The sequence below is a fragment of the Urocampus carinirostris genome, chromosome 3 (genome assembly GCF_059441175.1).
Source record: "Urocampus carinirostris isolate Australia breed hairy pipefish chromosome 3, RoL_Ucar_1.0, whole genome shotgun sequence".
Classification (NCBI taxonomy): Eukaryota; Metazoa; Chordata; class Actinopteri; order Syngnathiformes; family Syngnathidae; genus Urocampus; species Urocampus carinirostris.
The window spans coordinates 17637564-17653895 of NC_142351.1; the positions used below are offsets into that span (position 1 = coordinate 17637564).

At 37.7% G+C, this 16332-nt stretch overlaps 1 protein-coding gene across 3 annotated transcripts in view; it reads right to left on the minus strand.

Annotated features, from left to right (window-relative positions):
- Positions 1–653: 653 nt before the first annotated feature.
- nfatc2a (nuclear factor of activated T cells 2a) overlaps positions 654–16332 on the minus strand; it is a 51544-nt gene continuing 35865 nt past the window's right edge. For all 3 annotated transcript variants that reach the window (XM_088330903.1, XM_088330902.1, XM_088330901.1), the window contains exon 10: positions 654–2516. In XM_088330903.1, coding sequence (XP_088187029.1) covers positions 2461–2516 — 56 coding nt within the window. In that variant the 3' untranslated portion in view covers positions 654–2460. The remainder of the gene's footprint in view (positions 2517–16332) is intronic.

Consider the following 16332-nt stretch of genomic DNA (forward strand, 5'->3'; position numbering starts at 1 on the left):
TTTGGAGGGGCAAGATGTTGGACAATTATGTCAGCTCCCTCTAGGTGAGGCTCATGTTATGTCACCTACAAGAGAGTGCAAATTTACATGATATATGATCATGTATTTTTGCTCTTTTTAATAAGTTATTATTTTTACCACTAAGAGGCAATGAAAAATACACAATTTCCTTTTAAACACAGCCCAAGCAGATAATGGTTTCATTTATTTCTGATTTATTTATTTTCATATCACCCATTCTTGTTTTTTTTTTCCTTTTTTGGTTCCTATTCTGGGTAGAGATGTTTAAAAAATGATATCCGAGAACAGGGGAATGTTTTTAGCATAACTTTTGAATCAAACAACAACAAACATTTGGCCCAACCACAACCAGACCCGAGCTCCAGCAGTAATTTGAGTTTGAGACCCCTACAATACATTATTTAATCGATTTTAAATGGTTTTAATAAAACTTGTCTGAATATTCTGAAGACTAATATGTTGTTTCTTCCAGGTAAAATGCAACACATTATCATATCTGCAATAATTTCTTGTATGTCTTAAACTCAACTTTCAGACTCCTTCATTATCCCAGTTTCTGGAGGACATAGATGAAATAATCAGAATCATGAAATGATATATTTAATTGCCCGTTTCATACAAAACAAACAGACTAACAAAAACAGCGAGACTTTAATTCCAACAGGGAATACCGCATCATCAAATCTAACTGAAATTAAACAGCTGAACAAAAACACAAGATTCCAAATACAAAGGAAGCTTCGTTCCTTTTAGTTTTTTTTGGTTACGAAGCAAAAAAAACAAAGAAAACAAAACACACACAAAATTAAAATGAACGCTATGGCACATTATATTAACACAGAAGAAATTACACAATACAACAAACTACAAGTACTTCATAAAATCGCACTTTGAGGGTTATATTTACACAAAAAGACGGTGATTACGGTACATTCATTATAAGACAACTGTAATTCTGCTGCATTGGCTCATTGGCAAATATCATTCCTATCAATGCAATACTGTATAACAAAATAGAAGATTCTGTTTCCTAAAATGTCTTCTCTGATTGGATTTTGTAATATATCTCTTCTTTTTCCCATTGTCCTTTTTTTTCTTACAAAAGCATTTCATATCAAAAAAGGGTAATTCAGAACATTTATATAAAAATATTTTTCACAGAAAACTATTTGAGTCCAGCCTTAAAAGCATGTGCAAAAATAAAGCTGATAGATTGAGCACTGTTTACAAATGGCTGCAAGAATCTAGTGCATAGGCAAGACTTTGGCAAACAAAATTCAATGTAACATTTTATACACACAGGTAAAAGCTTCAAAAAACAACATGAATGCACTTTAATTCCAAAAGGTCACTTAGATTGTATCAAAGTACTGATTGTCAAGCAATTTGGAATTTTAGATCACAACATAAATTGCAATAGCAAATGCAGCATAAGTGTGAAGACCTTTCACATGAGCATTATGCATCGTACAGTGCACCTGAAGTTCCTTCTTTTGGTTCAGTTTATTTGGTAAAGGCTGTAACTACAAACGCTCACCTACTTACGAACATTTGAGTTACGAAAAACGGTAGACACGAACATTTTTTTGGGGATGTCGAAAAATATCCAGACATCGCTTTAAGTTAGATTTTGTATTGTGCACCTTTTTCCGAGTACAGGACAGTACTGTAGTGCTTCTTTCAGCCGCTACCGGCGTGTGGTGGAGCTGCGAGAGGTAACTCAGCATCCACCCCGTAGAAGAAATTCGGCTTCCTCTTCCTATTTCCTTTGTAAACATTCTATACTGTATCTCCAGCGTGCTAAGAACTTTGACATTCTTATAGTTTAACGTCTCGTGCATCCATTCAATGTGGCTGGTTTAAAGTGTAAAGAAGAGGCGAGCCGTTTCATTTGAAATAAAAGTGGAATAAGAAAATTGATGCGGTTGAGAAAATGGTTGGATCGCTTTGTTTTTTGCCACTTTCTACCACTGAGGAGGAAGTAGCCTAACTCTTGAAGCCCATCTTCCACAAGTAAGTTAAACTTCACTTTATTTGTCTTTATAGAGCATATTATTTTATTAAATGTTTATTTTTCAGTACAAAACAATAAAGGTTACTTATACAAGCCTTAAACATACTTATATAAACCTTAAACATACAAAATATAGCACTGAAGCAACTTACGAACAAACTCAACTCACGAACAATCGTCTCGTTCATAAGTAGGGGAGCGTCTGTATTTACAAAACTGCACTTCTGAGATGATCGACCGCTTTTGATATAATGGATATTTGGTTAGTAAACAGGCATAAGTCAACATAAGGCACGGTTACTTTTTAAATTTGTTTACTCATTTTTGCATGACCTGCATCGCGGCATCTATGTCCAGGTTTGGCCGAGGTGCAAAAAAACCCAAATGTCCAACACTGAACCGCTCCGTGCGATGAGATTTGTGCTTTAAGATTGGCCTCCAGTTTGAACAGCAGTCAAGTCCTTGCAGATGATCTCATTCACTGCAAAACAAAACAGGAGATTTCAGGACCTTCAAAATAAAAACAAGAGCAAGTGAGTACACTCTTTACATAAACTTCCATGATGATATTTATATTTTGATTGTTAAAGTTGTGCTGCAACTAACAGTTAATTTCATATTCGATGAATATGGTCGATTATTTTTTTCGATTAATCGGATTTCTAATCTCCCTCCTATTTATTCAAATATTAAAGTTTTGGATAGATGGATGAAGGTGCACAAAAAATATTTTATGATATGAAACAATTAAAAAATGCTTAGAAATGTATGCTATACACTTGCAAATATGTAAGCTACTCTATTTTTCTACCACCTTATACACAGATCACATTACATTTGGACTTATACGAAACAAAAAAGGAAAACAATACATTTTAATTTGTGTAAAATTTTTTATCCACAAAATAAATAAACAATCAAAAATGTAAACAAACCCACTTTTCAGAATGTTAACAAATTTGTTGTTAGGGGTTAAATTTGGGATTTGATACATTGCCAATATGAAAATGATATATGCTCAATTTGCCCTTGGTTAGAGTTAAACATGTCATTATTATTATATATTTTTTTACTTTATTTATTTTATACTTATTTTCTGATTGTTTTTCTCTGTATTTGTGTCTGTTCCCTTGAACATTGTTAACTTTGTTTCATGATGAAACAGACAAACACGACAAAGTTGAAACTTTTATGTCAATTTTGTTTGTAAATGATGCAATGTTCAAAATGTAGGACTGTATATAGAAAATTTAACATAGCTTTTTTCATAAAAACTGTCTTGACGCCCTCTGGCGGACCGCAGCGGTATGACAGTTCCCAACGTCAATGTAATTTGCATTGATTTAACATTCTTGGTGGCTCATAAATTATGTGACACAACGAATCGATTCTGCAATCAGTTGCAGACGCTTTTAATCATCGATTAAAGTAACAGTTTGTATTGATTAAGGTGCGTGCAGATCTCTGAGGACCTCTACAAGTCGTCCAAACACCGAAGGAGTGTTACAGAAAGCCCAGCAGCGACTTCATTTCCTGAGAGTGCTCAGCAGGTACAACCTGAAGGAGAAGCTGCTGGTGATATTCTTCATTGCAACAATAGAGAGCATTCTAACGTACTGCAGAGAATAGCAAAGCCCTACAGAAGATCATAAAAACAGCCCAAAATATCACTGGCTGCCACCTACCCAGCCTGGAGGACATTGCCAGCTCACACTACCTCATCTAAACACATCCTAAAGGAATCCTTAGACTCCATTAACCGAACTGTTATCATTGGGCCGACGGTACAGATCCCACAAGGCCCGAATAAACAGACTGAGAGGTAGCATCTTGCCCAAAGCTATCATCACACTAAACCACAACCACACATGGGACACGCGGAACAGTTATAAATGCAATATCCCGGTTGTGTATCGTTTTTTATTTTAGATGTGGATACTTTATATTAGAGGTGACTACTTAATATTTTTCTATTTATCATATTTGATATTTGTATATATTTAGCCAACTGGAGTGCGACTCGAATTTAGTTTTTGCAACACAATGATAATAAAGGGGATTCTGATTTAGCGCCTTTTAAAGGTGATTTTTTTTTTAAATCGTTAAAAAACCCCAATTGATTTAATCCATCTATCCATTCATCCATTATCTGCACCGTTTATCCTCAGTAGGGTCGCGGGGTGCTGGAGCCCATCCTTGTTGTCTTCAGGTAGTGGGCAGGGGACACCCTGAACTGGTTGCTTGCAGGGCACATGGAGACAGACAAATTCACTCACTCATTCACACCTAGGGACAATTTGGACTAGCCAATTAACCCGACACACATGTTTTTGGAAATGTGGGAGGAAACCCACGCAGGCACGGGGAGAACACGCAAACTCCACACTGTACTTGAAGCGGCCATCTTTCATGACTATTATGCTACACTTCGATAAAAACAAGTGCAGAAATGGGCATGACGTTACTCTTCAGCACTCCCCCTCACACTCAATTCCTCCTACATATTGTGTTCCGATCTAAACAGCTTTGCTAAAAGATAAAAGCATATAGGCACAGTGGAAAATAAAGCATAAGATCTATTTTAACTTGGTTTGCCATTTTTTACACATACTTAATAGAGAAGTGTGTGTGTGTGTGTGTGTGTGTATAATGTTCACAAATGGGAAGTGATACTCCCATAAAAGTTTTCTTAATGATCCTAAATCACTTTAAGTTGAGAATAAAATAAAGGAATAACCCGCCAGACACTAGAAATGGCCTGGAGAGGGATGGGGGCCACCAGGCTGTGTTTGTCCAAGACACACCACAGGAAATGGTGTCCCTATGACCCTAGCGGTTAATGGATGCACACAAATCTACACACACACACATACATACATACATAGATAGATATATCATTTGTGAGGTGTGTAGATTTAAAAGCAGATTTACAGATTGTAGCAAAAGCACTACTACCAAGGAATAAAAATGACGTTTAAATAAACATACACACAAAGTCATTCATAAAGAATGCAGGTTGCAGAACAGTCTTGCACTACTCAGCAGCAAACAGAAGAGTGTGCTGTTGATTTCAATTCTATTAGGTTACATACAAAGGAGGCAACCAAACTTGAGAGAGGGTTGACTGATGTTCAGCTTTTTTAAGCAATACATTTTATGACAACATATATAAAATACATGGCAAAACAACCACCTTCCCCTAAAAGCACTTTCCTCAGTTGACTTAAAGCTCGACTGCTGAGATTAAAACCTGTCTCACACCAGGGGCGATTTTAAGTTTAGAGCTTAAGGGGGTGCTGAGCACCCAGAGTGTCTGGCTTCTTCTTCTTCTTATTATTTTTCATATAATTAAGGTGATCTAAGATCTATAAGTAGTGTCACTTGTGAACATCACGTTACACATCAAACTGATCCACTGGGTAGCTCTGACAACCATATCCATTATTTTGTATTTCTTTATAGTTACGGAGGGAAATTGACTCTCACCTAAACATGGTGCTTTTTTTAACAGTGAAGGTGGAAGGATGACCATACAGCTGACACTTACACAACATATAAGCTAGGCTGGTCATTGTTGCATTTGATTCAATGCAGCTAAAATGAGGACTCAAATCTGTTGACAATAACAAATTCGTGGTATTGGGTGGTAAAATAGTTGTGTATAACATACTCTCACTGTAATACACCAGAGCCTCTACAGACTCCTCTGCTATGCCTCAAGTGACACTAACCAAGTGAAAGAGGAGCGGGATTAGGAATCAAATGGACTGAACGATTTCAATGCATTGGAATATTTCTTTCACTGCGTTATTCACATTTTTAAAAAATTGTTAAAGTTTTTTAAATCAAATTTTGAAAAGAGAGTTTTTAAAAATCTGAAATATTTGTGGATGCTTGAGGTGAATTTGAGCACCCCCAAAAATAGGCTGGTTACAAAAATAGAGCCACAACACATGTCAGGAGAGGGTTATGACTTCCAAAATAAAATGGATGCAATCAAAAAACCAAAGGAAAGATTCTTTGCAAACGTTACAGTAAAACTGTAGCTACCAGGAAAAGAATTGCACCATATCATCAATATATCACGAGGTTACGATTTTGCATACAACCGCATAAAGTGTTGTAAAATTCAAGCTAAACTTTTGAAAACTGACCAAAATAATAATATTTTCAAAAGTAGAGACAATTGTGTGTCATAGCAGTATACAGTTCATCAATGAGGATGGTTCAGTGCATGCTAAGCTAACACTAAGAACAATTTTTTTGGAACATTGCTTATGTAGGTATTGTGGTACCTATTTACACGGGCACCGCTAAACACTAGAATTTTGATGTACGATATTTATGTGCAACAAAAAACGCTATACGAAGGAAAATCGACTTAACGAGTAGTCCCAGAGGCTACCACTCGTGACCGCTTGCCACCAGCATCCATTCGTCCAGTTTGCACATGCAAACTACTATGTACAATATAATAAAATATTGTGCTGTAATTTTTGTGTGTGTATGTTCATTTAAAGTTACAGTAGCTTTGATTTTAGGTGTACAGTAAATGCTTACTTATCATCAACAGTCTCTTGAGCGCATACCTGTGAACCTCAGCCACTTGCTCCCCCTATTAATGATTGTGAATTTTCCATACTAAACGATAACACTTTACAAACACAACGCGGCAACTATGTACTCACTGCAAGACACACTATGTAGAACACTGCAACAATATTAGCAATCTACAATGACGTTTTCGTCTGCTAACAGTGACAGATGATTGGATTAAGGCCAAAATTAGCAAGATTATATCAGTCTTATTCTATTTTTTTCACGTATAAAAATGTTATACAATTTGAAATGGTTAAAAAAACATATATTACACAGGGAAACGAATATGTTGACAAGTATGCAATCTCTGTGACCCTTCCCTACATTCCCCTTCTACCGCATCACCCAAACACATTGATTCCCCAACATGGTAAGTGCTCATAATAAACTTGCATTTTATCTTGGTACTATAATGTTATTTATCTTAATACTGTATTTTTTATGTTTAATTACCATTCCAAAGTGCTGTTAGTGATCAAGAATATGTGTTTTGTAGCTAGTTAGGATGGGCAGCATGGCGGCACAGTGGTTAGTGCGTGTGCGGCAAAGTTCTGAGGTCTTGAGATCGAACCTCCTGTGTGGAGTTTGCATGTTCTCCCCGTGATTGCGTGGGTTTCCTCCGGGCACTCCGGTTTCCTCCCACATTCCAAAAACATGCATGTTAGGTTAATTGGCCGGTCTGAATTGTACCTAGGTGTGAATGTCTGTCCCTGTGTGCCCTGCGACTGGCTGGCAACCAGTTCAGGGTGTCCCCTGCCCACTGCCAGAAGACAGCTGAGATGGGCTCCAGCACCCCCGCGATCCTTCTGTGGATAAGCGGTGAAGATAATGGATGGATGAATAGCTAGTTAAGGTTTACTTGGATGCTTTTGGGAGGACGGCAGTTGACCAATTACTTTTTCAATAATCAATTTGTTACACGAGCGTTTCCAGCTAAGAGCAGGATTCATTTAATTTATTCATTCATTTGGAACGAAATAAGCTTGAATGAAGAGGTACCACTTTTTATTCCACTGACATGTTGAACAGTGAATGTCCCTCCCAGATCATGTGATTACTTACAAGGGCGACAAGTCATAAATAGCACAAGAGCATTAGTTGTTTCGTTGGGTGAAAAGACACAACCAAGCAAACTGGCTGCCAAAACAAATAGCTAGCATAATTGCAGGTCAAGCATATGTGTGTGTGTGTGTACATTGGCGCGTGAGCGTCATTTTGAGCTTCGACTGCTTCCACTGTGTCACTTGCGACTCATTAAGTCCGATGACTAACACTCGCGTTTTAAAGTGCTCCGAAAAAGCTCTTTGCTTGCTATTCAGGTCATGACGTTGCATGTTGTGTCTGTCCCTCTTGTGATCATGGCGACACACAAAACCACACGCTTTTTTTTTTATCTCAAAACGTTCAAATACAGCTCGTGTTTCTCTTCCTCTTGGTGGTCCCCAATACTAATGTTGTTTGTCACAATTACCCCTCAAAAATGACAATGTTTGATTTTCTTGAAGTTTTCTCAGAAATGTATACCCGAGCCATGTTAACTAAGAACTGAAATAGTTACGCAGGTCATGCAGAATAGTAACTATATCTCCTGTCATTGATACTATTTATAGTTACAGTAGAGTTAGGCAAACTTCTTGATTTGCAGGCCGCATTGGGTTAAAAGAAAATGGCCGAAAGGCTGGGCCAAGTGGAAAAAAACAGATTTTATTTCGTATCTAACAATACAGTCTGCAATTCGATATCCCAGCAATACATGAGGAATCTAATTTTTCTCATATCGCTGCTGCTATTTCACTAAAACACTTTTTTTCTTTTGCCTTTTTTTGTAAACATTCCGTTTATGCAAAAAAGACAAAAAAAGGGAAAAAAGTAATTTTAGAATAGGAGTGACAATATGTATTTATGGAATAAACATGCGCACACACACATATATATATATATATATATATATATATATATATAAATCAGGGTTGCTACAGCTTAAGGCAAGTGAAATTTAAGACTTTTTAATGAGTTTTGAGGTAAATTTAAGATCAAGTTGACAAAAAACAAATTGAAATTATTATATTTTTTTGCACACAATAAATAGTGCCTTGTGCACATTACCTGTCACAGCTTTTAGGCATGTTGAAAAAATGTCATCGGACAGCCACTTCTCATTAAATTTACACCTTTACATGGTCCAAAGTAAAGGTCTCTGTCCGAAGTTGCTAAGTGTATTGTGATTCGACCTAAGAGATGCGTTTGCTTTGAAAGGCCCGACTGAAACCAAATCACAGTTTTGATAGTTCTGGTATCGTGATCACGCCATGTTGCCACCAAAGTAAATCTTTGAATTATTAAAAAAGACAATTGATAAATTTTACACATTTTTTACGTTTGAATAAAGATGAATCTCATTAATGTGTTCACACTTTTAAGGCCTTAGAAAATTAGATTTAAGACATTTTAATGCCATTTAAGGCCTTATTTTTAGAATGATGAATTAAATGCATTTTAAAACTTTTCAAGAATCTATGGGAACCCTGTCCGGTATCTGGTATAGATCCTGTCTGTCCCGTCCTGTCCGGTATCGACCCCGTCTGTTCGGTATCTGCTCATGTATCTGGTATCGATCTCGTCGACCTCTGGCTTCCTATTTTTCCACGCCGGACTTCTGTCTTACTTCTTCCACCCAGCGATCGCCGAATCACTGGCGTTTGTGTTCACGCACATGACTGTCCCATTCCCGCAAAATAAAAGCTTATGAAAATGTTACGCATCTGGGTCCTCTTCCTGTTCTGGTTCTGACAAAAACGGGAAATAAGAAAAATGGATGAAAGAAAGAATGAAAAATAAAGACAAAACAAAAAAATAGTATATTTTTTTAAACCATTTCTTGCATATATTTTGATTTGTTATATTTTGCTGACCGGATTAAAAAAAACCTAATGGGCCCCTGAATTACAGTATAACAAACGTGCCAATGACAAGGGGGAAAAAAACAGTACCATGTTTACAAGGGCGGTGCAAATGTATTTATTTTTCATCTCAGTGACATCATACACTGTTGTGTGTAGAACCTTAAGCAACATTAGGGTGAGTCAATGGGTGTAACTAAAAATAAAAACCAACTCCTCCATAACAGCTCACTATATAAATAGTAATTGTTTCATAAGGCAAATAAGCAAAGCCTCAAGGGGACTTATTGTGAAAAGTTTCTCTAAATGACTGCTGTAGCGTTTCTTCGCTACTTTGGCCGGTAGGACGCTCCGCAGGTACATTTCCACATGTCACATATCGACCGAGCCGTAACAAACCCATCACACGATTCACACTACATAGTTTAGCTACCTGTATCTGCCACCATGGGGGCAGGACTTCCCAAAAAGACAAAAGCAGACATAACTTGAAAAACAGCTTTCGACTGTTGCAATGTCTAAGTGAAATGTTTGTTTAATGCAAGACTTAAAACACAGTAGAAAAACGCAGCTAAATTGAGGAGCTATCAAGTCCGAAGCATAGTTAGTCTGCTTGGAGAAATAGGAAGACGTTGATTCATTTAATAATTGAACTTTTGGATTTTATATCTGAGAACAATCTTTTTGAATCCATGCAATCAGGATTCAGGGCTAACCACTCTACTGAGACAGCCCTGATTAAGGTAACCAATGATCTTCTACTGGCAATGGACTCCGGCGCTTCATTACTCTTGCTGCTGCTGGACCTTAGTGCTGCCTTCGACACTGTGGACCATAATATCCTTCTAGAACTGTTGGAAAAATGGACTGGTCCCTCAGCAACCATCCTCTTATGGTTCAGATCCTACCTCTCAAATAGGACGCATGGTGTTAAATATGGTGAAATAACGTCTGAGCCCTTTAGTGTTACTTGTGTGTTCCGCAGGGTTCAGTACTTGGCCCCCTCATTTTCAGCATTTACATGCTTCCATTAGGTGATATTATTCACAAGTATAATATCAGTTTCCATTGCTACGCAGAAAACACTCAACTATATCTTCTGATGGAGGAATCTGCCACACTAAACTGTGGAAATTTGGAGGCCTGCCTCACTGAGATAAAAAAAATAGATGTCACTCAACTTTTTGCGCCTTGACTCTGAAAAGATCAAAATGCTAGTTATTGGTCCATCTAAATGCCGTGACTAGTTCTCTTGTTCTTTGAACATTGACAAATGTAATATCACCCAGAGTGACTCAGTGAAAAATTTAGGTGTCATATTTGACCCCGATCTGTCTTTTCAAACACACGTAAAAAATATTACTAGAACAGCTTTTTCGATCGTCGCAAAATCGCTAAAATTTGCCCTATGCTGTCTCAGTCGAATGCGGGGATGTGTTTCTTACCTCCCATCTCGGTTACTGTAATGCATTACTCTCCGGTCTCCAAAATCAAGAGCCTTCAGCTGGTACAAAATGCTGCAGCGAGGCTTCTAACTAAGACAAGAGAGTGTGATCACATTACCCTGATTTTAGATAACCTGCATTGGCTCCCTGTTAGCTTAAGATGTTATTTTAAGGTTCTGTGGGTAGTATACAAAATCAAGCATGGACTTGATATCTTTCAAATTGAATTTCCCCCTATGTTCTGATCCGGAGCCTTTGCTCTGAAAAGAGACAAGAAAAGATCCGCATGTTCGAGAGCATTCTCCATTTTCCATCCCCGGTGCTGTGGAATGCTCTTCCCCCTGAGATTCGATCTGCAACCTCAGTGGAAATATTTCAATCTAAGCTGAAAACACACTTCTATTCTATAGCATATGAATAACCTATATTTTATGTTGACAATACCTGTGTATTATTTGCCCTCATGTAGGTTTTAGATCAGGGGATGGTGTCATTATAGTCTGTGGTTTGCAATAATCTGTGGTCTGTGCAGTCCTTTGAGACTCTTTGTGATTAAGGGCGTCACAAATAAACATGACTTGACTTCAAACAATCGAAGAATGTTTTGTTCTAATTCATTCGTTACATTAATGTCCATCATTGAGATTTCCTATGATTTCATCAGTCAGTAAACACATCGCGAGTAGTGGGCACAACTGAGCAGTTGTGTGTTTTGCAAGAAGCTTGTGGTAGTAGAGTGGAGGACCAATCTCACCAGATGTAGAAATAAATGCACGAACAAATAAATACCTACAAATGTATGCCGTATAAATAAATGAACACATAAATAAATCACGTAATCGTTCTCAGGAGGAACAACCCGAAACAGAGGCTGTTGGTGTCCTTGTACTAAGTCAGTGGTGACCATTCTGGCATACAGCATTGCCGTGTGGTAGGCTGTGAGCACAGAAACAGACAGGAAAAACATACAGACGAGTAATCAGCACAGCCCAAAAGATCATCAGCTGCTCTCTCCCCAGTCTACAGGACATTGCTGGCTTGCGATACCGTAAGAGACGTCAACATTATAAAAGACACTTCCCACCGGCCACCACCTCTTTCAACTGTTGCCCTCCGGTAGGCATTACGGGTTTCTCAAAACAAGGAAAGACAGGCTCAGAGACAGCTTTTTGCCCAGGGCCATCGCTCCCCTAAACAATTCAAGTCATGTTTATTTGTATAGCCCTTAATCGCCTCAAAGGGCTGTACAGACCAATGACTAGAGCAGACTACTGACTATTACTACACCATCCCCTGATCTAAAACCTACATGAGGGCAAGGAAACTAAAAACCGTGATGTAAAGGCATTCTGAAGCAAGGTTTGTGTTTTCCCAGTAACATTTTTATTGCTATCATGCAATACAGTTTGGCAGCTAGACTTTTTACAAAATTATTATTTTACAGAAGTTATTTGTAGTACATTTTGTTACTAATTAGTGCAAAGGGCACCCAGTTTTATATGCAATTGTTATTACTATGTTGTTATTATGTATATAGCACTGGTGTGCTATTTTAAGAACAGGTCAAGCACGCAATACTATGAAAACATACCTTGTTGCTTCTAAATGTTATTGCACTTCTTTTTATAACACTATTGTTGCAATGCACTATTCTTTTTTATTCATGAATATTGCACTATTACGATAAGTATTACAATATTATCATTATTATTATATTATAACTAGGCCAGTCTCTCAGCACTAAGATGTAAATGCAAAATAAAAAAACTGTCCATCTGAGATGATGGTAAGATGGGCCATATTTATATAGCGCTTTCCAAGTCACCTCCCAAAGCGCTTTACAATGTGCTTCACACTTACCCATTCACACACATACACTAATGGCCAGGGGCAGCCATACATGGCGCCTAACTGCACTTTTTTTTATTGCACTATTGTTACAATACTTTTACAATACTTTTCATTGCATTATTATCATAACTTTTTATCTTTTTTGTCTTCAAAGTCTTAATTACATGTTTTACCCTGGACATGCCAATTTCGTGACATACAATGTCTCATAACAATATCCATGACAATAAACACAATTCTATCCTATTCTAGATATTTTTTTCTGCCTGGTATCCTGATAGTCTTTTATCTTTTTTTTTAAATGGTTACCCTAGAGTGCCATGTCCAATCTCTTTGCATACAATGTTTCACAATGTTGATATCAATGACAATAAAGACAATCATATCAAAATTTAAGGTATAAATGAATTGTAATTAAATATTCATGCATTTTTTCATTTATTAATTTTGTCGAGTATTTTGTCTCAACAAAATGTTATTTCGATGAGGAAGCGGGTCGTACTGACTGAGCCTTTCACCTATTGGTTGATCGACGAGTGTACCGATCACCGATTAACCAATAGGTGAAAAGCTCAGTGAGTATGACCGCCTCCTCATTTGAAAAACATTGAATAACATGTTGTGACAAAGTACACCACAAAATAGACGATGAATACACAACAAAATACAAGGAATAATTAATACCCAAATAAATAAAGGACAAAATAAATAAAAACATGCGTAAATAAATGAAAAAAAATGCATTCGTGTGAAATATATAGGTAAAAACACACATGTTGTATTTGTGTGTACTTATTTATATGGCATACATTTGTCGGTACTTGCAGCGCTCGTGAGGATAAGCGGAGCAGAGAAAGGATGGATTTGTGTAGGTATTTATTTATCTATACATTTATTTCTACATATGTTGTTTTTTTATCTGTTAAGTTAAGTTAAATGATGCATTTGCTTTTTTAAATTTCTGAATCTGAATCTTGTGTTTCATAAACAGTGGATCTTAGTGTGTTATAACATAGCAATCCTTGTCACAGCGTTGCGGATGTCTGATTTCGCGCTTTGTTGTAGTGCTTTAGTACAAGCTGTCTATGGTCGTCATGGGAACCGAAGAATGACACCGTGCCATAACTTGCTAAATATAGCAAGACAAGAATTAGGGTGTGTGTTCAGTCTTGATCCTTTGGATGATTTGATATAGGAAATCATAGACATGCAATTACAACAAATTTGTTTTTATTGTGAAATAACTGAAAGGGAATAAATGCATTTTTGCATTCAAAAGTCAAAAATTAACCAAAATGTGGTTTCTTGCTATGTAAAATTCTAAATAAGTGAAAGCCTGGCACATTTTTAGGGTAAGCTTTGCAAGCAGCCAAACTGGATTCTCTGCTGTCGTCACCGCATCAGCCGCCTTGTTTATTTTAAGCCGCCGATGGAATTTGCTCGGACACCAAATGCTTTGGGGTCACTTTTATCTGCCCGCGGTGGCGGCAATACATGTTTTTTCCCCCTGACAGCGAGTGAGACAAGTTTAAAGACTGGGCGACACAAAGTGGCGCTTTAACTGGATCTAATGAAGGCTTGGCAAAGGGGCCACTCTCTTCAATAGGAAAGTGTCTGGCTCCCGCGGCCGGCGCCAGTGGGCGGGACGCGAGCGGGCTGCACAGTAGCCGAGTCAGGCTGCAGAACACGCCTGCTGAGAGCTGGAGTTCACCTGTACATCCTCATTAGAGCTAGGATCGGGCCTAAAAAAATCCAGCCCAACCTGACCCAGACCCGCAAGTATTAAAGCCCGACCCAGTCAGGTCAAATCAAGTCTCTCTCTCTGTGCCCAGCAACAGGGTTGGGTAGGGTTACTTTAACTTGATTACTTTCAATTACTTTTGGATTACTCCAATACCAAATATGCTAATAAAAGACAAAAGAAACTAAATATGAATAAAATTAGGACTCACAACACGTGGTAAGCTTTCTCTCCTGGCTTTGATCTCTTTGTTCTCCGGCAAAACTAACATAAAATGCGACAGAAACAAAATGAAAATAAATCCAAACAGCTTGCCAACATCATTTTTGCCGTTCCAGGTATTCCGTTACTCCCCATGCCTGCACAAAATGTAGTAATTTTATTCATATTTAGTTTATTTTGTCTTTTATTAGCATATTTGGTATTGGAGTAATCCAAAAGTAATTGAAAGTAATCAAGTTAAAGTAACCCTACCCAACCCTGCCAGCAATTTGCTGGCAACCACTACTGGGTATACTCTGCTCATTGCCCCACAGCCAGCCAGGCTCCAGCACACCCACAACCAGTGAGGATAAGCAGATGGAAAATGAACAAATTAAGAGCCGTTAAAGACCTTTAAGTTGACTGCAAACGCAAGGCTAACCTGTAGCATCCAACGGTGTCCAGTCGCTGTCTGCTTTGACACTAGGACAGTTACTTTCAATGCTAGATTCCACAGGTTGTTTCTTATTTTCGGTGTCTATTTTTTTCCTTTAAACATGAGTTCTAACTAGCTTCGGGCCGATTGCATGCGCCAAGACCTTTGTGTGTACAACCTGTACTATGTGCTTTATCTCCCTCGACAGGCCTGATCTTCACCTGATGGAACCGTTTCACCTGCTTCAATGACTCTAACATTTTTTTCCACACTTTCTGCGCAGGCCGAGCAGAAACATTTTTCCTGCTTCCTCTAAAGATAGAAAGCGCTTTGTTGGGTTTTACATGAGAATGCAGCATGACAACATGGATGCGAGATAACAAAATAATAGAACAATGGGAGAGGAAAAATGAGATTTGTGAACAGCATAAACCTAAGAGAAAAAAGTTGACTTTCATGTAACACGTTATAACAAGTTACAGGACTGTATGCCAGGATGTGGCCTCCTACGTGTTTAAAAATTAGAACACGCATGCGACTGCTGCATGCAAGCTTGCAATTCCGGGGAATGACCCCTCCCCTTTTTGTAAATGTTTGCAAAAGGGTAACGAATGAAAGATACCCAAAATTAAACATAATTGAATAATATTTGTGCATTATCGGAACTCAAGCAAACACAGGAGCAATACATGTTGAAAACATTTCGCGACATGCATTTTTTATCCACTGTAAGGAAAAACGAGCACTCTTACACCAGCTTGCCAAGTCACTTATTACTAATGATTTTGTTTTATCACTTCCCTGTTGCAAAACCAGACATGGTTCAATGAAATAACCACAATGCACAAAATGCTGATGGCATTTCGTCTTCTATTGTTTGATTTAAATGTTTTGCTGGGTGATCTTGGAGTAACGTATTATAATGGCATACCTCCTAAAAGACAACAACAAACTGTCAATTTGCATTTTAGAAAGCAACAAAACATCAAAAATATTGATATTAGCCTTCAAAAATCATTGTAAGTAAAACTGAATTGCACCCTGCCTCCATAAAAGTGACAGAAAATAATTTGTTACACCTAGTACCATCATCTTGTCTTCAAAAACATTACGCTAATTTGCTG